At 39.8% G+C, this 21,845-nt stretch overlaps 2 protein-coding genes and 1 long non-coding RNA gene across 4 annotated transcripts; 2 read left to right on the top strand and 1 right to left on the bottom strand.

Annotated features, from left to right (window-relative positions):
- The first annotated feature begins 3,298 nt into the window (after positions 1–3,298).
- Positions 3,299–6,385, top strand: hint3 (histidine triad nucleotide binding protein 3). Its single transcript, XM_026185118.2, has 5 exons — positions 3,299–3,513; positions 3,990–4,107; positions 4,283–4,352; positions 4,681–4,807; positions 5,118–6,385. Exons 1-5 carry the CDS (start codon positions 3,373–3,375, stop codon positions 5,163–5,165), a joined length of 504 nt encoding a protein of 167 aa, XP_026040903.1. The 5' UTR covers positions 3,299–3,372; the 3' UTR covers positions 5,166–6,385.
- Positions 6,333–8,026, bottom strand: LOC113032292 (uncharacterized). Its single transcript, XR_013912056.1, has 2 exons — positions 7,882–8,026; positions 6,333–7,531 (listed from the first exon to the last, which is right to left on the bottom strand). It is a non-coding gene; the product is annotated as an uncharacterized LOC113032292 (long non-coding RNA).
- A 28-nt stretch (positions 8,027–8,054) lies between these two features.
- trmt11 (tRNA methyltransferase 11) lies at positions 8,055–20,549 on the top strand. 2 transcript variants are annotated; one of them, XM_026185117.2, is made up of 13 exons: positions 8,055–8,128; positions 8,949–9,014; positions 9,158–9,231; positions 9,360–9,441; positions 9,556–9,648; positions 9,740–9,874; positions 9,950–10,106; positions 10,191–10,271; positions 10,416–10,580; positions 11,031–11,103; positions 11,401–11,535; positions 17,536–17,656; positions 20,236–20,549. In XM_026185117.2, the coding sequence occupies exons 3-13, from the start codon at positions 9,209–9,211 to the stop codon at positions 20,374–20,376; spliced, it is 1,206 nt and encodes a 401-aa protein (XP_026040902.1). In that variant the 5' UTR covers positions 8,055–8,128; positions 8,949–9,014; positions 9,158–9,208; the 3' UTR covers positions 20,377–20,549. The 2 variants fall into 2 exon arrangements, with proteins under 2 accessions (XP_026040902.1, XP_026040901.1); XM_026185116.2 differs by lacking the exon at positions 8,055–8,128 and adding an exon at positions 8,432–8,579.
- Positions 20,550–21,845: the final 1,296 nt, after the last annotated feature.

Here is a 21,845-nt window from a genome sequence, read left to right as displayed (position 1 = left end):
CCCCTTCTGTGAACTCTGACCTTTAGTTCTTTCAGTAGAATTTCATTTGGATTTAGGTCAGCTGATTGGCTGGATTATTTTACCAGCTTTATTTTATTCCTCTGAAACCTCCTTGGCTCTGTGTTCAGGATCATCAGTCTTGACGAAACGTCCACCCTTCTTTCATCATCATCATCATCCTGGCAGCAGATACATTTTTTCATTCATCCATCCGTTAAGTTATATGAAGCATGCCAGTGTTGTGTGCTGATACAAATGTTCACGTAGTTGCCAACATCTGGTTAGAATTTCATGTCAATAAAATTCTAAGAAACATATTTACTTAGAAAACTGTTGACATGTTCAATATTTATTTTACCTGCTGTAAATACCGAAAGAACCACTTCAGATATTTAAACAGAGAATCCATCCAGGAAGGAAAATGGTTCAATGGCCTACACTCTACATTTTTGAAAAAACAAACAAACAAACTGTAAAAAACTGTGGACTTTACGGAGCCCCGCAGGGGACATGGGAGAAGAAAAAATTAAGACGGACTTTTGCGAGATCTCGCAAAAGTCCGTCTTAATTTTTAGTTGCAAAACAAACTCGGGATCTCGCAAAACTTTTGCGAGATCTCGCAAAAGTTGAATTCCAACAATGGCGGCAGCTACTTAGTTGTAATATTACTCTTTCTGGGTCACAAAATACACTTTTAAGATATTTTGAGGCGTGAATGTAGTTGTGTAAACGTCAGATACCTGCTCGGTTAACAAGACATCACATATTTGCAAAAGTGCTCCGACGTTTTTGGAGATCTGACACCCACTATCTCGAAGCTAACGGGAGGTTGAGACCTACTACAGCCGGGAGGAACACCACTTTCCCGGCACATCGTGCCTCGACCTCCCGGTCGGCTTCGAGCTGGCAGCCTCTGAAGAATGCGGCTAAAACTTAGCCCTGGGGGGCTCCGTAGGACTTTGAAAACTGACTAAAATAAAAGTATAAGGGAAATATCCTTAATTTTATAATCTGTTAATTTAGTAAAATGCATTTCCAACTTGCCTGATGAGGCACTGCTAGGCTTGATTATTGTGAGTCAGGATCTCTACAAGCCTGTGAGTCAACTGTTTTAAAGAAGCATGTGTTTTTTTGTAATACCTGTACTTGTTTGACCAAATTTTTCCTCTGACATAAAACTTCCATATCGTAATATTTGAAAAAAGAAAACAAGAATAAACTAAAACTGGTACTGAAACTAATAAAAACTAAAAAAAAAACTTAAAAAAACCTAAACATTTTTAAGCAATAAAAAGTACAGTTCAAACTAGAATATCTATCCCTGGAAATTAACTGAAAATAAAATGAACTAAAAAAAATGTCAGTACGAAATTAAGAAAAAGTACTCCGAAAATACAAAATCATAATAACTAATAATTGTCAGTCTGTCGCAGGGCTAACACATTGAGATAGACAACAATTCACACTTACAGCCAGTTTAAATTCACTAAACAGAGAACACACACAGAGAGGCCCGAGCCTGGCTTTGAGCCCAGAACCTGTGCTGATCACCACGCTACAATCATCAGCCGCTTCTGTTCCAAAGAAACTAAACAAAAGCATTGTGATGAGAAGCCATGATTAAAAGGTACATACAGTAATGACTAATGATTTTAATTTGTTATTGTGTTGCACAGAATACATCAAGCCCAGCCCAAACAGGCTTTCAAGACCCCCCGCAACCAGAAATCACAGCCAGAGTAGCACCTGTGCCAAGATGTTAACTGAAGTCAGCTATGAGGTGGGGCCTCCATGGAGCAGAACGAGTTGTCTAGCAAGTGGATTGAGATCTGGGGGATTTGGGGGGCCAAGTCAAATGGTAAAAGGTCTGTATTTGTATAGCGCTTTACTTGGTCCTAAGGACCCCAAAGCGCTTTACACAATCATCCACCCATTCACACACTGGTGATGGCAAGCTACATTGTAGCCACAGCCGCCCTGGGGCACACTGACAGAGGCGAGGCTGCCGGATACTGGCGCCACCGGGCCCTCTGACCACCACCAGTTGTGCTCTTCAAACCATTCTTGAACCATTTCTGCTTTGTGGCAGATTGTGGGAAGGCCCTGCTGAAAGAGGCCACAGCAATCAGGGAATGTTATTTCCAGGAAAGGGTCTGCAACAATGATTAAATAGGTGGTACGTGTCAAAGTAACATTCACATGGACTAAGTTTTCCCAGCAGTACATTGCTCAACACTGTGAAAGAAAAGAGAAACACCAGGTCATCTTCTTCCATTGCCAGTATGGATGTAATATATCCCACCCACTAACAGGTGCTGTGATGAGGAGATGATCAACATTATGTATCTGTTATGATATTAAGCCTGATCGGTGTATAATAATATAATGGGAAGCTACAGCTCACTATGTGATTTAGTCCAAAGAAAAACTTTTTTTCACATTTTTGCCTGACTGCTCAAGAAATCCATCTCATATCACCTTGAACACCTTGAACTACAGTCTTTAGCCTTGCAGCATAGTTTAATGCAGAGGAGGCGCACTTGTTTGCAAACACCTAACAACAGACCATAACGTATATGTACCCATTGCATGTGTCACAGGGGAAAGGAACTAAGAAAGACCAACAGTAAGGGAAAACCATGGCTAACCACATGAGTAAATGCAGGGGCGGGTTGGTAGGTGGTTAGTTTTGTTTAAGTTACAAAGTGGAGCAGTTTCACTGCAGCCTTGACTAACAATATAGCATCACTTAACGTCTATCTCAGTTAAGCTTTGTGCTGTTGACTTTAGACCTCAGAGTCTTTAATGCAACACTTCCACTTTAATATTCTCTAGCCTGAGCAAATTAATGCTTAGTGAATGTGTGCGTGAATGGGTGGATGACTGGATATGTAAAGCGCTTTGGGGTCCTTAGGGACTAGAAAAGCGCTATATAAATACAGGCCATTTACCATTTACTTAGTTACCCCCTTCTATTTGGATCATATAGTAAGATAACTGACTGGTTTTGTTCTCTGACAGTAAGTGTTGGGTTTATTTTTATTATTTATTTATTTATTTATTTATTTATTTATTTATTTATTTATTTCTGTGAGACAACCATCCAGAGAATGCTGAAAATACAACTTATATAAAAAGTTACATATGAGGGCCCTTCTGTTTTCATCAGAGAACATCAAAGGTGCGTTTGACACAATTGTTAGTGTGCGACAGATTCGGTCACCAGAGAAAACTGAAAATATGTCGCCCTCTTCTGACAATTCTGTTCCCTGACATCTGCAATAAGGATCGACGAGCGATCGAGCTTGATGCGTTCGATGTTCTCTTGGATCGACTCAGCATGCCTGATTGTTGACAGCTCCGTACAGCACAATGGCCGAAATCCAGGATACACAACCTGCTCGGGTTGATATTTCCAAAAGCAGCAGCAATGTGCCAGCCGAAGGATATGATAAGAAATGTATTTTCTGCAGGATTGTAAACAATGAAATGGGCACAGAGCTTCTTCACTGTGTAAGAAAACTGTAATAAATAATTACGAATGCGTTGCTAGCTAGCCTAAGACACTTTAATTGTCAATACCTGCGTTTACAAGTAGTAAAAGCTCTAAAACTAGTCATTCAGAAACGTTTAATTTCACTGTATACGAGTGTAATTGAGTGGTATTGTAGCTAGTTAGTCCGATAGCTGTAGAGTTATTGATTTACTGTGTTGAAAGGTGTGGCTCACCCCCGACAGATACCGAAGGATGGTTGGTTAAACCGTAGCATAAGTTCATATTAAAAATACAGAGAATAATAAGCATATATTTATACATATACATATATATATAAATCAGACTCCAATAAATTACATTATATTCAGTATACTAATTGCATTTGGCACCAATGCTAGAGGCATTCTGTAATGTCGTTCACGTTTAAAGTGTAAATGTGTGTGTGTGTGTGTGTGTGTGTGTGTGTGTGTGTTATGTTGTGTTATTACTGCAGGATGAAGAGATCTCATGTTTCAGGGACATCAAACCTGGAGCCCCCCATCACTACCTTGTTGTCCCAACCAAACATGTAGGAAACTGTAAATCCCTCACTAAAGAGCACGTACCCTTGGGTAAAGTTTAAACTGCATACTTTTTAAGTAATGCTCATGGATTTTCATTTTATATCACCTCAGACAATATTGCTGACATATTACTGACTAATGCTATGGATGGTTGGAAAGTATTTTTTAAAAAGTAACTGTAAATGTTTGAAATGGATCATCTTTTTCTATTGTTTATGTCCAGTGAAGCGGATGGTCGACAAAGGGAAGGAAATCCTGGAAAAAAACAACATAACGGACCTCAGTGATGTCAGGTGGGTTTCATTTTGGTACTTCACAGCTCTCTATGGTAATTTACATTAGTGGGTTATGAATGTATGACCTTCAGACAGTTTTAGTCAGTTATCTTTTGTTGCCAGACCACCAAATATTCACCGTTTTGCGGTCAGTTTTGTTTTTTAGTTACCAATAGAACAAGCACTTAATCTAGTCAGAATTATAGTAGATCATTTGTAATGCAGTTTAATTGCTGATGACTAACTTAACCTTAGTTACAGTTTGCTTTGTTGTTATATCAGATAAAATGAGTTTAAAAAAACTAAAAAATAAGTAGTATTTCTAAACCCTTTTCTTTGTCTGCAGATTTGGTTTCCACTGGCCTCCATTCTGTTCTGTCACACACCTCCACCTTCACGTCCTGGCACCTGCTAGTCAAATGGGCTTTATGTCACGTCTCTTCTACAGACTCAACTCCTACTGGTTCATCACAGTAAGCCCTGTACTTCAGTACTACAAGTTACTGTGTAGAAACTTTATTTAAACTTTTTGTGTGGTAATGGAAATTTCAAATGAAAAAATGTAGACCAGTGTCAGTCTCTAACTTGTTCTGTATAAGGACATTGCTGTGTAAACCTGGTTTTAAGTAACTTGATTGCATCAGTGAACTGCCCTCTAGATTTGCATTGTCAACACATTAATATATTCAGTTCAGTAACTCCTAGTGGCATCATCTTAGTTCACCCAGAAAGATTGCTGACAGTCTGACTTCTGTTCTGTCTGCCTTTGTTAATGTTTTGCAGGCAGACCAGCTGATTGATCTTCTCAACTCTAAAGGCGAGACAAACTGATCACTGGATCTGGATCATTGGATCTTGCCATATGTGACTGACTGCACTGAGGTGACTTGCAGATCAGGCGTCTTGCAGATATCATACTGGAAACTACTTTGCTGACTGTTTGTCTACAACTAATGACTGTATTTTAAACAGGTGCTATACCTGCGTGAGATTTTATATCCTAAGTAGTATGAGACATAAAGCCTTAAAGCCTCTTTTAAAATCCCTAACAAGTGCTGTAAGGAACACTGGAGTTTTGACAAGATAGGTAAATTTATTTAAATCTGCTCTAATAAAATTGTATTGCTTTTAGGGACCAATGAGCAATCAACTTTGAATTCCTATAAAATAGAACAGTGTGTTCATTATCATCCTGTTACAGAAACACTTCAGTACGCTTTGCTTCCTTCTTCCTTCTTAGATTTCTGTATAGTGAGCTCAGTTAGACAAACACACTTGGGACACTACTTGTTTTTGCATTAAAGGTACTAGATTGTTGGCTAAATATAAATACTGACATGAATGTTTGTGATAAGTCCATATTATACCAAGCATATCTCAGCAAATTACTGAAACGTCTTTCTCTCTTTCTTTTAAACTGACTGTAAATTTCCCTTTGACACAGTGCAAGATATTATACAATGTGGGTAATGGCCAGCGGTAGTGTGCTACTTTCTGTGAGGCATTATGGGCTACTTAGAGTGCCCTGTACACACTGACACAGAGAGAGCACAGAAGATACAGTGTAAAACCCACTGTATACTGAGTGTTCTGGGATTTCAGATTTCTCACAGGCTGTTTGATTTCCTGTCTTGCACAGCTGCTTTCATGCCTTGTATGTCTGCTCTATAACATGAAACTGCAGAACCCCCCCCCCCCCCCCGAAAGTTTGCATTATTGATATCAATCATATATAAACTGATAATCTTGGCTATGAGTTCTTACATCAAGCTTGCAATTTGTGAAAACCACTCAGTAATCCTCTGATGCTGACAGTAATGTTAATTTATTTTGTTATCAATGACCTCATCAAGCAGTGAAGTACAATTGGGGGGGGGGGGGGGGGGTTCAATGTCATGTGGAAAGATGAATGAAAGTATGTGCTGTGAAATTATGTTATACTTTGCAGTGGTAATTGGAATAAAACCAACAACAACAAAATGTACTGTACAAAAGGTATGCACTTTAAGAATGGCTTTAATTTAGAATAAACAGTATTCTGTTGCTTCTCAGTGCCTTTGTAGTATCTCAGTATGGTTTACATACAGACCCTTTTTCAGTTTCACTCTTAACCCACCTGCAGTAACACTTTAACACACTAGACATCGTTTCTTATCTTTATTATGATACAATTAGGAGACCGTGTTAATCTATTAATGCTGTGTGTTTAAAAAAATATATTCCTGTACTTTCATACTTTCAATAAGAGCTGGTACTCAGTCTATAGTTCCTTATGATGTGGTTCTTATTGCTTTAAAGCTGCACTATTAGTTTCAAAATTTGGAACTGTAGCAATATTGTGTCATTGCAAAGCACACTTAAAATAAATACATGTTGAAGCAGTCAGGCCAAGTCGGGTCAAGTTCATCCTATAGCATCATTATGTCTGTCACAGGCAGCCTCATGTTCTCTTTGGCTTCGGTTCGGTCCCATTAGGAAATCTGATGTCATCTCAACTGCTCACTGCTCCACTTTCACCTCGTCAACAAGCTGCTGGAGGGAAAAAAATGCTCAGGTTTGAAGTTACCTTTTCTCATTTTGACTGACATTTAGTGGTTTCCCCATGTTCTTTGTCTGCACAAGCTGCCACATCAAGTGCCTGTGTACCTGCGTGTACTACACGCACAATGAATCAAGGCATCTAAACATTTGTGGTCACTGCAACAAAGTGATAACTACGTGATCATCCTTCCCCTGCCACAGCATCTCCCCTTCGAAGTCAACCAGTCTCTGTTTCCTCGCTCGCAGAAGAATCCCAACCAGTTTATTCGAGATAGTCACATAATGCTCAAACAGCTTTCCAAATCTTACAGTAATCACATACCCATCGCTGCCCCCCGACTCCCCAATGCTCCTTATGACCTCACACAGCTCCTGAACCTCTCTGCTGATGTGTGTGTGAGCATCCCTCCCACGTTGCTCTGTCAGGGAACCCTGCAGGGGTTTCCCATACTCATCCCCTCCCCTCGGAGGGACCACCGTGCTCGGTCTGGTGTTGTGACTGAAGGGATTGTGCTTCTGGTACTCCTGGTGTTCGCTGGACCATTTCTGCCAGTTTTCCTTCAAGCCTTTCACAGAAACGATGCACGCCGCAGGAGTTTGGGCGTTCTCTTCTGTTTCCACGGTGGTGCTCTGGCTGTTTGTTCCCATGTTTGACTCTGTTCAAGACAAATTTGAATATACAATCATTTCTCAACAGAGAAATACAGCATCTTAATCTTCTTAATGTTACTTTATTGTTTCCAAATTCTTTAAGTCTCACCTGCTTATTTTTCACACAACTGTTCTTGTGATCCAGCTGTGTGTATGATCACATCAGTTATGACAGGCAGCCGCAATCTTAAATCGTAAATTCAGCTGACAGCTCATTAAAACGACATTACTTATTTCCCACAGTTAATATAATATCATTATCAAAACAACGAGTGAACATCTAGCTTTGTAAAGTAACCTGGAAGTTTTCAGTCCTTCAGATTCTCGTAGTAAATATAAACAGTGACACACTGACCTGATCCTCCCTTCACCTGCAGTTACGCTTCATTGCGACCAAAGAGCAAGAATCCTGGTTACACTGTTACTAAGTAATACAACTTAACAACACTGCAGCAGTGCTGACAGAGGCAAGAGTGCGGATGGATGCCTTTTTGTCACCAGACAAAACCACTGTGATGGACATCAACTTCAGCCAGTGACACGGCAGAGACAACCCGGACAGCCAATCAGTAGGAGGGGCGGTCTTACAAGACGGCTCTGATGTAAAGCAGATTACAGACTTTATCCACACATGTATGACCAGAATAGTAAAGCATACCGATGTGTACTGATGACAAAAATTTGCTTACTTGTGACATTAAAAAGACACATACACACAGGTTTATGAAAAAAGTGATAAGGAGTTTTTTAATGCAAATAAAGGTTGCAAAATAACATTAAAAACGAAGTATTCACCTGTGCTTATGTATGATAATGTTAGCATAAAACAGCGGCAGTACAAAACTTACGAGTGTATCATAGCTAAATGAAACGCAGTACCTAATTTTTCTGCCATTTATAGAAATACAGTCCCCAAGCGGTACTTTGTGTCAGAGCTCGGTTTCAAGCCGGACGTATTTTTAAATTGCGACAACAATGGCTGCCTTCAGTAGTCGATCATGCCTCCAGTATTTATTGCATCTTGCCCAGGATAATCTAGACTTCAGGTTACCGGTAACAAGCATCAGATATTGTCGGTTTCTCTTTGGTTCAGAGTGATTAACTGTTCGTGTAAAAAGCGATAATTTGCAGACTGGAGTCTCCTCTGACTCTCGGTTTGTGTTGGGCTCATTCAAAGTATGAGCCCATAACAAACAAAAAAGTAACCTACTTTTGGAGACGAGATGTCTACAATTTGATCACAGCAATACATCAAACTTGAGCAATGGTCTGGCAGATAGAGCATATTGCGTTGTTTTATGGCATTATTTTATGCCTACATCACATAGAAACAGTTTGTAGTAATTTAATTTAATATTTCATATGTGATTCTTCTGTTTTGTATAACATTAATATTCTCGCTTTATATGCCGTCTTATGTAGGAAATAAAAGCTCTGCTGGCTCTCAGAGGGAAACCATTTCATCCCTGTGAAAACTTCAGAGAAAAGGTTTGCATGTTGAGGGGCTTATTCTAATCTGACTCTCTATTCTAATCTAAGACATTGATTATTGGCAGCAGAATGGTGATGTTTCTCTTTAGTAGATCTCACATTTCCCGGCAGTCACTCCACATCTCTCCTCTTCTCCGTAGTCTCCTTTCTGGTGCCTGGATGGTTTGTCTGAGGAAGATGTCCACAGCATCATGGCCAGATCTGTGTGTGCAAAGTAAGTGTTTAAGCTTTGCAGTTAGGAAAGTGAAAGAGCCACATCTCTACTGATGGAATAACTGTATGCTGCACAGATTCAAGACTGGCTGAGATGTGGCTTTAGTTCATGTTGGGTTGTCGTTCTAGGTCTGCTTTTGAACTGTGGGGCCACGGGCAAACACACAGTGAACTCAGAACATCCCTTCTGAACTTCCCCTCAGAAATCATGGTTTGTTGTTTAGAGTTTGTATCATACTATTCTGTTGGAAAGACAGATTTTTGCAAGTGTATGAAATACACAATAACACATTTCATTTCTGTTTCTGCTTTTCATTCCCTGCAGAGTCCATTCATGCACAAAGACTCCACATACAGGATAAACGTCTACACATTCAACAAAACTTTGCTGTTTGCAGACAGAATCAAAAGGATCGATGTAAGTATTTAGATGTGCGAGTGCATGTAAAAACATATAAATATGCACATAAAATAATAATAATACTAATAGTAAAATGCAATCTCACCAGGCCTTGGAGTATCTTCCCTTTGAGGGGACAGTAAGCCTTAAGAATCCCCAGCACATCTTCTGCTTATTAGAGGATTACGGCACAGACCCCAACAATATCCCCGAGGATCCCAATTACATCTACTTCGGCAGATGGGTAAGATGCATTTTGCTACTTGTGTACATTAAATGAATGTGGAGCGATCTACAGCTGAACTCTTCCATTTTACAGATAGCAGACGGTCAGCGTGATCTGATTCGCTCCCACAGTGTGAAGAACAGACACTTCATAGGAAACACCAGCATGGACGCTGGCCTCTCATTCATCATGGCCAACCACGCCAGGGTCAAACAGGATGACCTAGTTTTTGACCCATTTGTAGGCACAGGTAAGTTAATCCAGTCGTTGCTTCCCCCCACAGACAGCTATAGACAGCAAAGTAAATACTTTAATGTGAGTCAATGTGTTTTAGGGAGCCTGCTGGTTGCGTGTTCTCATTTTGGAGCTTATGTATGTGGAACTGACATTGATTACAACACTATTCACGGGAAAGGTAAGCTCTGCTCATTAGAGATTACACCCTGCAGCAGTTGAAGTGTTACAGGTTAAGGATTGCAGTTTTATTTTATGCTGTTTTTCTATTTGAATCAGATCAGTCCCCTGTTCAGATTTGCTGATGGTGCCTTTTGTCTTTTAGGTCGGTCAAGCCGTAAAAACCAAAAGTGGCGAGGGCCCGACGAGAACATCAGAGCCAACCTGCGGCAGTACGGGGCACAGAAGATGTACGTGGACGTGATGGTGTCTGATGCCTCCAAGCCTGCGTGGAGGGATGCTGCTCTGTTTGATGCTATCGTTACTGACCGTAGGTCCTTTAGTTCACCCTAACCAGACCACAAGGGATTTAACATCTCCTTTCATTAAATATCTCTGTTATTCTTTAGATTTGATTGTTTCTTTGAGCTGTTACAAATACATAAAAAATGTTGTGAAAATATGCAATTATCAGGATTCTGACAGGGAGTGAAACGCTTTAGCTATGGTTCAGGCTGTAATTTGAAAATTATGTGCTGCTCATTAGAGTCTGTTGAACACATTATTTCTGCCTGTTTCATGGATCATCTTTTTATGTTTTGTGTGGCTCTTCAGCTTATGGACACTCCAAGATTTTTGATGTTTCTTTAGAATTTGAGTAGCAGTACTGCAGCTAGCATGTTCCTCAGCTACATCTATTCTGTCTATGTTCTTCGTAAACAGGAAGAAAACTCTTCTTGTTTTATTTTTTTGATACTCACTGTGTGACTTTTCTTGTTAGCTCCATACGGTATCCGGGAAGCCACGAGGAGAACAGGCTCCCACAAGGACATTGCTAAACCTGCTGAAGGCGTGTAAGTTCATCACATATTATAGTTATACCAACATCCATCTATCTATCTATCTATCTATCTATCTATCTATCTATCTATCTATCTATCTATCTATCTATCTATCTATCTATCTATCTATCTATCTATCTATATATATATATATATATATATATACATATACATATATAAATAACTGGGGGATTAGTCCAATGTTTAGTCCTGAGGAAACTAGTACATGAAATGCCAAATAAAACCACAAAGTTTTGCCATCACTGCTCTGTTCTAAATGTTGTATTTTTATTTCAATATTCTGCACAGTTTTGAAGAGTCTCACGTCCCAGTCTCACAGGCGTACCACCTGAGTGACATCTTCACAGATCTGTTAAACTTCTCCGCCCACCACCTGGTCATGGGAGGGAGGCTCGTCTACTGGCTGCCTGTCTACAGGCCAGAGTGAGTAAACAGACTTGGCATCATCACCTAGTCATACACATTTTCAGAGTGATGATAAATCTGTTCAGTGTAGGAGGTAACTTACCAGTTAACTTGTCAGTACTTAAATTTGTAGAACTTTGTAATTGTTAGCATTTTGGGGTGGCGTCAGAAAGACATCTGATGCCAATTTCTGAATAAGAGGGGAGCTGAAAGCTTCTGCTTTTTCAGTGCATTCAAAGCAAATATAATACAGCAGTGTTTCTGGGGCATTTTCACATATCTTTGCTTCTTTGCATGATAGAGCTGTAACCTGCATTTATGGATGGCATGGCTGACTGTGTTTACACATAATGTTTTTAATGCAGTGTCACCCGAGGGCATCAACAAGCTAATGTTTTTTTGAAATAGTAATAACTAACTAATAAGCATCATTTTTGCTTCTTGTTTATGCCCTATCCAGTCATGAATATGTCCTTTTAAACTTGTTAGTAGGGCTGCTCGATTATGGCAAAAATGATAATCACGATTATTTTCACTGAAATTGAGATCTCGATTATTTGACGATATTTATTTAACAATAACAATGTATTGAATAATGACTTTAAAGATTGTCAAAAAATAATATAAAATAGTGTGCAAATACTGATAACAGTGCAAATGTTTGCAATATAAAAAATAAATGAAAAATGTAAACATCTATGTTTAGTGAACTTTGCAGTGTTGCTCTGTGGTGCAGCTACACTGTAGCAAAGTTTACACACTGTGTCTACTTGATCCACGTCTGACTCCGCGAACCCATAATGTTTCCACACCACTGAAGTTTTTTTTTTTTACCTCTCTTTTCAACCAACGGCAGTCACTCTCCTCTCCAAATAACTTCTGCTTAGCTTTCCGAGCTTCCCTCGGTCCTCTTAATTGTTGTGACACGTGTTCGAAATGCAGAGAGGTGCGCTTGATTTGCCACATGGAGCAGCGTGAGAGTAAAGCACGAGGGAGGGGCTAATAATCGGCTCAGTCATTTTTAATGATCGTTGAAAGCCCAGATCGTAATCGTGATTAAAATTCGATTAATTGAGCAGCCCTACTTGTTAGGTGTATTTGGATTGACATATATACATATCAATACACATGTGCAAACACAAAGTGTATAAATAGTGGGTCAAAGCCCTAACTTCTCGCTATACCGTGTAAAAACCATATTTTTGTACATCTTTGACTTAAACTGATTTTAATTCATCATGTATCTTACAAATACCATTTATTTAAATAATGATCATGTGTGGAGCCAATATAGAACCCTGGAGGAAACCACATACAGAGTCCAAGCAGTTACAGGAGTATTCACACAGCTTCACAAAAAACATGTATTAATTAAATGTTTTTTTACTCAGTGCAATATAACCCGTAATTAATATGTCATGACTGATTGTATCAAATGTTTTTAAAAGATCTTGAAGTCCTCCAATTGCATACCGTTTCTAAACAATAGCATCTGTAATCTCTTCGCTTGATTCAGTTAATGATGGTGATGTTGAACTGAATCCATACTGACTGTCGGGGAGTAATTTAAATGTATCGAATAATTTGTTGAATCAGTTATTGAACAGTTTTTCTAGAGGCTTGAAGAATTGTGGGAGTTTAGAAACAAGCCTATAATCTTTGAAGTGGTGTCTATCCTCAATTTTATACAGTGACACAATTTAAAATATTTTTATATTGTGTGGACTTTTAGCGGCTCTGAGATGCTTTTAAAACCTTCATAGCAATCTTCATATCAGTATCATTGCAGTCAGTGGATGCTTTGTAATTATACTTATTTACAACATTAGTAATTTCTTTTTCCTTTATTCCCCTTTTCACTGCTGTAAAGAACACTGAGTTAGGATTTCAGGATTCATTGCAATATTCTTGGACTATAACAAGTTATAAGGAAACACCAGGGCTTTGTAAGGTGAGCTGGTGTGTCACTGCCAAGATAAGATAAGATAAGATAAGATAACCTTTATTAGTCCCACACGTGGGAAATTTGTTTTGTCACAGCAGGAAGTGGACAGTGCAAAAGTTATGAGGCAAAAATTAGAATACAATAAGAATAAATACAGTACACAACTGTACAGAATAGAATAAAATAAAATACTATATACAGTAGAATAAAATAAAATAAATATACAATAAGATAAAAATATAATACAAATACAAATACTATATACAACTGAGTAAAAATACAACGATGACAGAAAGGATTATTGCACTTGGTATTATTGCACATGTATGGATGTGTGTGCTTGATCAGTTAAAGTCTTTATTATGGAGTCTGACAGCAGTGGGGAGGAAAGACCTGCGAAATCTCTCCGTCCCACACCGTGGGTGCCGCAGTCTCCCACTGAAGGAGCTGCTCAGTGCTGTCACAGTCTGCTGCATGGGGTGGGAGATGTTGTCCAACAGGGATGACACCTTAGCCGCCATTCTCCTGTCACTCACCACCTCCACTGGGTCCAGAGGGCAACTGCAAGATAAGATGGCAACTGCATGTTTAGTTATTGTTGATTACCAACAACAGTTTTGAATTCGGAATCCAGATTTTAAGCTCAAACCTCATCATCTCAGTTTGGAAATAGTTTTGTCTTTGCCTTTCTTTAAATAATGATCTGTACAATAGGGGGCAGGCTTACACCATAAACCAGAAGTGCACAATGCAGGCCTGTTGTAAGCACAATCGACGAGGTTTCAATTTGTTTTTGGCCTAATTAATTACCCAAATAACTAAACAATATGAAGCAAAGAGGGAATACATAGCAGACACTATTACATTTTATAAAAATGACTGATTACTGTCTATAATTAAAACTGGCTTTGTGATTTTTATTAAGGGAAAAGTGAACCCGAGAGACAGACGAAAGTGTTTTACTGGATTTGTACACTCACAAAGGACCTTCTACTATCTTAGGGTATTTCCCTTTATTCTGATTCCCATGTCTAACCACCTGTGTGGATTACAGTAATGTTCAGGTGTGCCGAGGCTTTCTTGCCCATACAGCTGGGCCACGGCAAACCACAACTGACAGCAATGTGCACTTTATATGCTGCCTAAGACGGCTCATCAGAGACAAAGTTGTGTATTGTTAAAGCTTCTGTGCGTTTGCAGAAAGCGAAGTGCTGACTCTCAGTGCAGGTGTTCATTTGTGTAGATATGAACCACAACAAACTAAGGCAGAAACGGACGTTAGGCGAGGAAAAGCGCCACGGGGCTCAAACTCTTTCTGGTCACTCATTAAAAGACCAGGAAGCAGATGGGATAATCACGGATCCAGTCACCGGCTATTATTGTATCCTTGTGACTGAGAGACATCAGTTTGCAACCCTTTGACTTTTATCCATTTAGCCGCTTTGTGTTTCTGCACGCATCGAAACATATGCACGAATGTGTGTGTGTGTGGTCCCGTGTACGCGCACGTGCACACGTTTGTGTCACCATGTTCACACATTTGTCTTTGCTACTCATCTCATCGGTGCTTGACCCGGTGCCTGTCAGAGCGCCGTGCCAAAATAAACATCTGAGGCCAGGCAAGTCACATATATGAACTATGTCTCTATGGTGTGCAGGCTGATCTGCGAGTGTGTGTGTTTGTGTTGTTGGATATGTGTGTCTGTGTGTATAAACCCAGACGCAGCCTGTCTCCTGGGTCTAATCTGGGGCTCTACAGGGGAGATATCAGGTTTCCAATACCCCCACATACATGTGTGTGTGTATCTGCGGCAGTGGCTGTGATAGAAACAGTGGGGACTCTGTGTGTGTGTGTGTCCGTCTGCCTCATGAAAATGGGGGCAGTGTGTGTGTGATGACAGGGGACACAGAGTCCTGTCAGCAAAAGACAGAGCCTAGACCAGGTCAGACCGCTTAAACTCTCTTCCTTTTCTGCCCTCAAAAAATAAATGAAGAAAAAGTATTGAGACAGATGATGTGTTATCCATCATCAAAGCCATAAAGTGAGCTAATTACAGCATAAATAAGGGAAGTAAATATATGAATCAGCTGCATAGTCAGAGGTAATATTAGATGAATAAATGAGTAGTGGTGACATTTTCAGATTGTAATTTCTTAGTCGAGTTTAAGTTTCCAGAGAAATCGTATAGCAATAATTAAGCTTTTGCATGCTTCTACATTCAGTGTGATGCAACAGTACCGTTGTAATTTTTAGTTAAACTGTTGAACTTAAACAGCAAGTCTTCTCTGTCAGTTACAGTAAAGTAGACACTTGGAAGCAATACCTGTAGTACCCAGAAGCTGCGACCTGTCTATTGGCAACGTGAACATCAGTCTGTAAACAAGAAATACTTGCAACTTGCAACTCAGACCTTGGTGATAGATTAAGGGTGCAGCACTGAAACGGGGCAAAATAATGTGTCAGTGCAAACCCCATATAGCTCTCATAGGTGTGGTTAGTTTCTGGTTGATTTACAGAAGTTGCGCTGTTTTCTAAGCACAGGCACGGTCAGTTTATTTCAAAACCAAGCGCAAATAATAAGACGTGTTTTTTTTCTGTTATAATTAGTAATAAATTCTGTTTTGCAAACATTAGTAAATAAGTTTGCGCACTTGGTGCAATGGGGTCAGTCACAAAAATCTGAGTTATTTCCACCATTTAAATGCAATTTTGTCTTTATAAATACAAACACTACTGTTTCTTCTTCTCTTCTTTTTTTGTTCGTGCTGGTGGAGTGTTAGTAAATCTGGCCCCGGAAGTCTACAGCTATCATTTATATACAGACTGTGTTTGGACTATCCATTTGTTCACTCTGTGGTGAGTTATAGTGAGTGAGCCAAACTGTTTAACTCTATTGCTTTTTAAAAAAAAAAATCATTTTGTTTATTTACTAATTTATTACAGTTTCCCATTAGAAATGTGCGAAATCTTAATGTTGATAAGTCTCGAACCAGTTTTACTGTGAATCTTAAATACCTGTCCAGACAAAACAAGAATGTCAAACACACAAAAATGGGCTCGCGTGATGAAAGTTAAAAAAACTGATGTGAAAGGGGAAAAAAGAGCTAGGGCAGGAGATCAAAGCCATCTCATCTTTTGAATCTCAATAATTAAGAAAAAGTAATTTAAAGGAAACAAGTCGTTAAATAAAATAGGCTGTTAGTAACATGGTACGTTGTAATTACAAAGAGAAATAGGGATGGAAAAACAAGAAACTCATCCTTGTCATGATGCAGTTCATTTGTGCGGTAGAAATACTGAGCACCTGATTGGCAGCTCAGAATTGCTGCCTGGCTGCATCACTGCCCAGTCACCACGACAACCAAACATCCCATTACCCCAGAGCCCCAACTGCCGCCATGGCAACAAGGCAAACAGTCATGCACAAATCAGACTGAGTTGCTGGCGTGACGGTAGTTCGGAGAAAGTGCTACTGACACAAATATGCAAACACATACATCAGCTGCCGTTAATACGCCCTAACCCTGCCTGGCCGGCGATGACAGAGCCAGCAGCCAACCCGACAGGTCACCTCACTTTTTCCACCTTCATCTTCACACAAAACGAGCTACCTTAGCCTCGCCAGCCGTTGTGGCACCGAACCTCTTGAATGTTTTGTGTTTATCTGAGAAACAGAAAGAAGCACACACAGAGCAAAGAAAGACATTAGAGCGCGCTGAAAAAACCCCCAAAGAGCTGGCAAAAGTTAGGTAGTAATCTTGACAGAATTACTGTGTGTCCTGGCAGCCTTTTAATGGCCTCCAGATGACATCTGTAGCGCATTGTTATCACAAGGGACTTACACTTCCTCTCATTCAGACTTTTAGATGCGTACAATCAAAATTTATTAGAGTCAGATGATGGATATTGGTTTAGCTTTATATTTCTGTCTCTTTGTTTCCTCCTCATTTAAACTGATCTGTAGCATGTGTGTGTGTGTGTGTGTGTGTGTGTGTGTGTGTGTGTGTGTGTGTGTGTGTGTGTGTGTGTGTGTGTGTGTGTGTATCTGTGTGTTTGTGGGGACTCTTTCCAGGTACTGCGAGGAGATGGTTCCTCTTCATCCATGTCTCCAGCTCATCAGCAACTGTGAGCAGACACTCTCAAGCCACACCTCACGGCGTCTGATCACCATGGAAAAGATCAAAGAACCAGAGGTGTGTCCATGTGGGTGTTTGTGTAAGAGATGAAACAAAATGAATCAGTTGCCTAATTTACAGAGAAGAAAAATATTTTCCAGTTCCAGTGCAAGGACATGCTGTTTGTCATCACATGATAGCAAATGCAGTAAATCAGGCTGCGTTGGATGCTGATTAGAACAATTAAATAGATGGCATTTGTCATTATTTTTCATTCTGTTAGCTGTTTGCTTCAGGTGATGTCATTCATCCAGTTACTGTCCAGATGAAGCCAAGGGATTTTAAAGTGCACATTTTCATCACAACTAGCTAAATATGTTGTTTTTAGGTTATCTATTGTGGTTGCATCATTACAAATGACCTCATATCTTCACAGCAGACCAAATTTGTGTGCGTGCTGCAGAATTTGTTTATGTGTGTGCATGAAACACACATAAACTGATATAACTTCTTTTTCTTCTAGTAAAATGAGAACATGTGTCCGCCTGCCTGTTCCTTCATGCGTTTAATGTTTTTTCATGGAGTTTTTTTTTTTCTTGTCATGAACGCACGCGTCATGAGACGGATGTAGTATGCGCGTATGTGTGTTCTTTTACATGTCTCCCGCTGGAAGTGATGGTGTCTCTCTGTCTGTCTCGGGTAAATCCTCACCATCTGGCTGTGATTGGCTCATTTCTTTTATACTGGAACCCTAAAAGGCATAATCACACATTGTATGGAAAACAATCCATCTTTGGATCTGACATCCATTCCGCTTCAAAACCCCAAATTGCTCCCATAAAGCGCCTGGTATGACACGCACACACCGAGACACGTTGTGTGAGGTTATCTGACTGGTATCTGTAGCTCAGGTCTGTAGAGTTTTTTTGTTTTGTTTTGTAGTTTGTTTGTTTTTTCAAATTGGCCTCCGTCTGCACCTATCTGCACGCGCTCGTCAGGATTCGCAGCCTGATGTGTGTCAACACTTTTCTATGCGTGTGTCCGCAGTTTCCCGGTTTTGACATTGGAGGAGTTGGCCTAATTGTTTTGAAGGTTTCCTGTAAAGCTCCGTAAAGAAACCTCACCTCTTCTTATTTATGCGGTGTTACAAAATTTGTTTGGTTACCCAGACCGCTTGTCATTCACCTCATTTTTTACATTCAGTATATGTAACTCTCCACCTGAAAGAGTAAAGAACCACTGTTGTCTTCTGTGCCAATTTTGTAGTCACGTCTTTTTATCCTCATCACTCTGGGGTCGTGCTTATGTTGTCAGTCTTTTTACCTTTTAAACCTGAATCTTTTCCTCAGAATGGCAATAAAAAACGTTTCCAGGTTGCTTGGCAGCATCGGCAAGCAAAGAGGGGGTGTCTTTGACAAATTACAGGCCCCAGGATTGGAGTCATCATTTCTCAACTCACCTCATTTACCTTAATAGTGGAGGTAAAACTGAGATTCACAACAGCTGATTTTCAGCTGGGTAACAGATAAACAGTCTTGTGTGCTTGTGAAGCACTACTGGAGGGATCAGCCATTTTTCCCAGTCCTATTCCCTCAGTTGGTGTTTTGATGATGGTTGTGGAGAGTTGTGTCCTACGGGTGTTGAGTTCAGTTGAGATTTGGTGGCTGCAAAGGCCACAGCATATGATACACATTATTTTCATACTTAAAGCACATTCAGTGCTCCCTCTCTTTTGCTGCATGGATGGGGACATTCTCATCAAGGGAGAGACCACTGCAATCAGGACGGAAATGTTTCATTTATGTGATAAAGACGATCAATCAAAACAAACTTGGGATGATTGATGTCACGTTAGCGCAACAGAACCCCTCATTTTTGGGGCTGTTTATGATACTCATGCACTTCTCAGCAGTATGGTTAAGGATGCCTCACAGGCTGTCAGCACTTTTTCCACATGCAGCTTCTTTTCTTCTGACAATAATATCTAATGTCATTAATGCACAAACATCACAAAGCCATAATTTGTTACCCACTATGTACTCTTTCCTGCAGATCTAAAGCCACATACCACTTTAGTCACTGTTCCTGTTAAAACACTGCCCACCTGAGAAGCCTTTGAGACTGGCACGCTTGCCATCTGCACCTTAGAAAAATCCAATTTTCCAGAAGCATTTAAGTCTTTCCCTTCTCCCATCCATACAAAACCTGGAACACCTGCTCAGCATTATTATACGTGCCACGAGGCATCTTTTGTGTTGAGTTTTCCACATCTCCTTAGATTTTTCCTTTATTTCATCACCTGTGTGTGTATTATTAATATACGCATAACTCTTCCTATTCTATAAACATGCCAGACATGTGCACACCTTGTGAGAGAGTACTGTGTTGATTTGTAGGAGGAATTTAGCAAAGCAAAAATAAAAGCTGCCTTTTATTCAGGTGTTTCTGATTTTGTTCATTTATTTATTTACTTCATTTCTTTGTTTTCAAGATGTAATATATGTTATTCATAATGAAAACTTTATTAGCAAGATGTCATGTTGGTTGGAGCAGCAAGAATATTTTAGTAAACGGAATAATTTGTTTTAATATCTGTGGGAAACTTGTAGATTTTTAAGTTAAGCAGATTCAACAGTAACCTCTGCGTCTCTTTCCAGGAATTTGATAGCCTGGCCCATCTGTCAGATCCCCGCTTCAGCGCCTACCAGGGTCACAATGCCTTCAGAGAGAAGTACTTCAGTGGACTTAACAAAAAGTCCACCAAGGAGAACAACAAATCTGACGTTAGCGGGGACTGAACGCATCAGTGGGATGAAGATCACCAAATTTCCTCAGTGTCTTATCAAAAAAGATGAAACTTTTTAATCAGCGCATTGTTGTCAGTGCTCTCAAAAGAAAAACAAGTTATCCCATTCTTAAAAAATCTATTTGTTTTTTATTTCTTTGCAAATAAACCAAAAATGTGCGTGTTCTTTCTGAGTGGTACTTTTGAGAGTCTGAAATTGGGTAAGAGAAAGGGAAACGAAGTGCATCTCTATAACAAATATTTTCTAATGTAACATTTATAATTTAGCTGTTAATTGTAAAATGTGGTAATTAAGAATTGACCAGAGTCCCCAAAACATGGATCCATGATGCAGGTTGTGCATAGTTCATAATGTGGAACGTTCTACCTGGAAGACACCAGTGTCTATGTATGTATGTCACATGCTCAGATACTAAAAACCCAAATATATGATTGCTGATGTCACTGTCATAACACAGCTCTGCCATAACCACATTCCAAAAGTGTTTTCACACTCTGTTACCTAGCAACTGGTCTTTATGTGTAAAATTGATAAGAGTCTATATTTTCTCATATTTACTATAATTTTACCCCCATGATGCCAGTGCATCTTATACAGATGAGGTCAAAATGATTACCCGCCCTATAAAATTGAAATTTTCTGTCAAAAATTTTTATTAAAAAAGTGTTTTTTTTAGCGTAGCATTCCTAACCATACTGATTTTCCCCATAAAAGATAAATTATTCCAGAGAATAATTCAGAACAAACAAAATTGACCAGGATCAACATTATTAGCCCCCTGAGAAACTGACCATTTCACTGAGCCATAGTACAACCCACAGCTGTGTCTAAGAATCCAAAATTAAACTGGGATGTTTGGAAAACCTGTCTTAAAAATGACTTGCTCTGTTGAACAGCGCTTTGGAAATCCTTAAACAAAAGATTTAAATTTCATAGGGGTGCTAATAATTCTGTCCTCATCTTTACATTAGCTCTGTCAGTTTAACCGACTTTAACTCTGTCATAGAGCCCACATATTGAACAAAACAGAATGGACATTTATATCCACGGTTCTGCTTTGGCTCAGAGTAAGGGAGCATGTTTAGGTGGCCTCCCTGTGCAGGCAAGAGCCCAAATCACAGGGCGTCCCCACTTCTCCACCACTACAGTTAGTCAGCAGCTTTTGTTGTTTTCTGACCACAGTTTACATGCAGCCTGGCTCATTATTCATCTCCTGAGAGCGACGTAGCTGGCCCTCATGTGCATTACCCCTTTGCTCTGTTTATCAGTTGGGCCTCTGCCTTTCCACCACACTTCCCCTTCGCCCTGCTTCACAGGGAGAGTTCCTGGCACCATCACATGATACCCGGCTCACCATCGTTTGCGGTGCGTGTTGTTTACAGTTCCCACAGCGGCCTTTTGTTGTCCATCATCATCAAGCGAAATCAAATTATTCCACAAGACAGAGACCTCGGCTTTCC

Source organism: Astatotilapia calliptera, chromosome 11, assembly GCF_964374335.1.
Source record: "Astatotilapia calliptera chromosome 11, fAstCal68.1, whole genome shotgun sequence".
NCBI lineage: Eukaryota > Metazoa > Chordata > Actinopteri > Cichliformes > Cichlidae > Astatotilapia > Astatotilapia calliptera.
The sequence above is the reverse complement of the archived record's forward strand: the minus strand, read 5'-3'. Positions and strand labels throughout refer to the sequence as shown.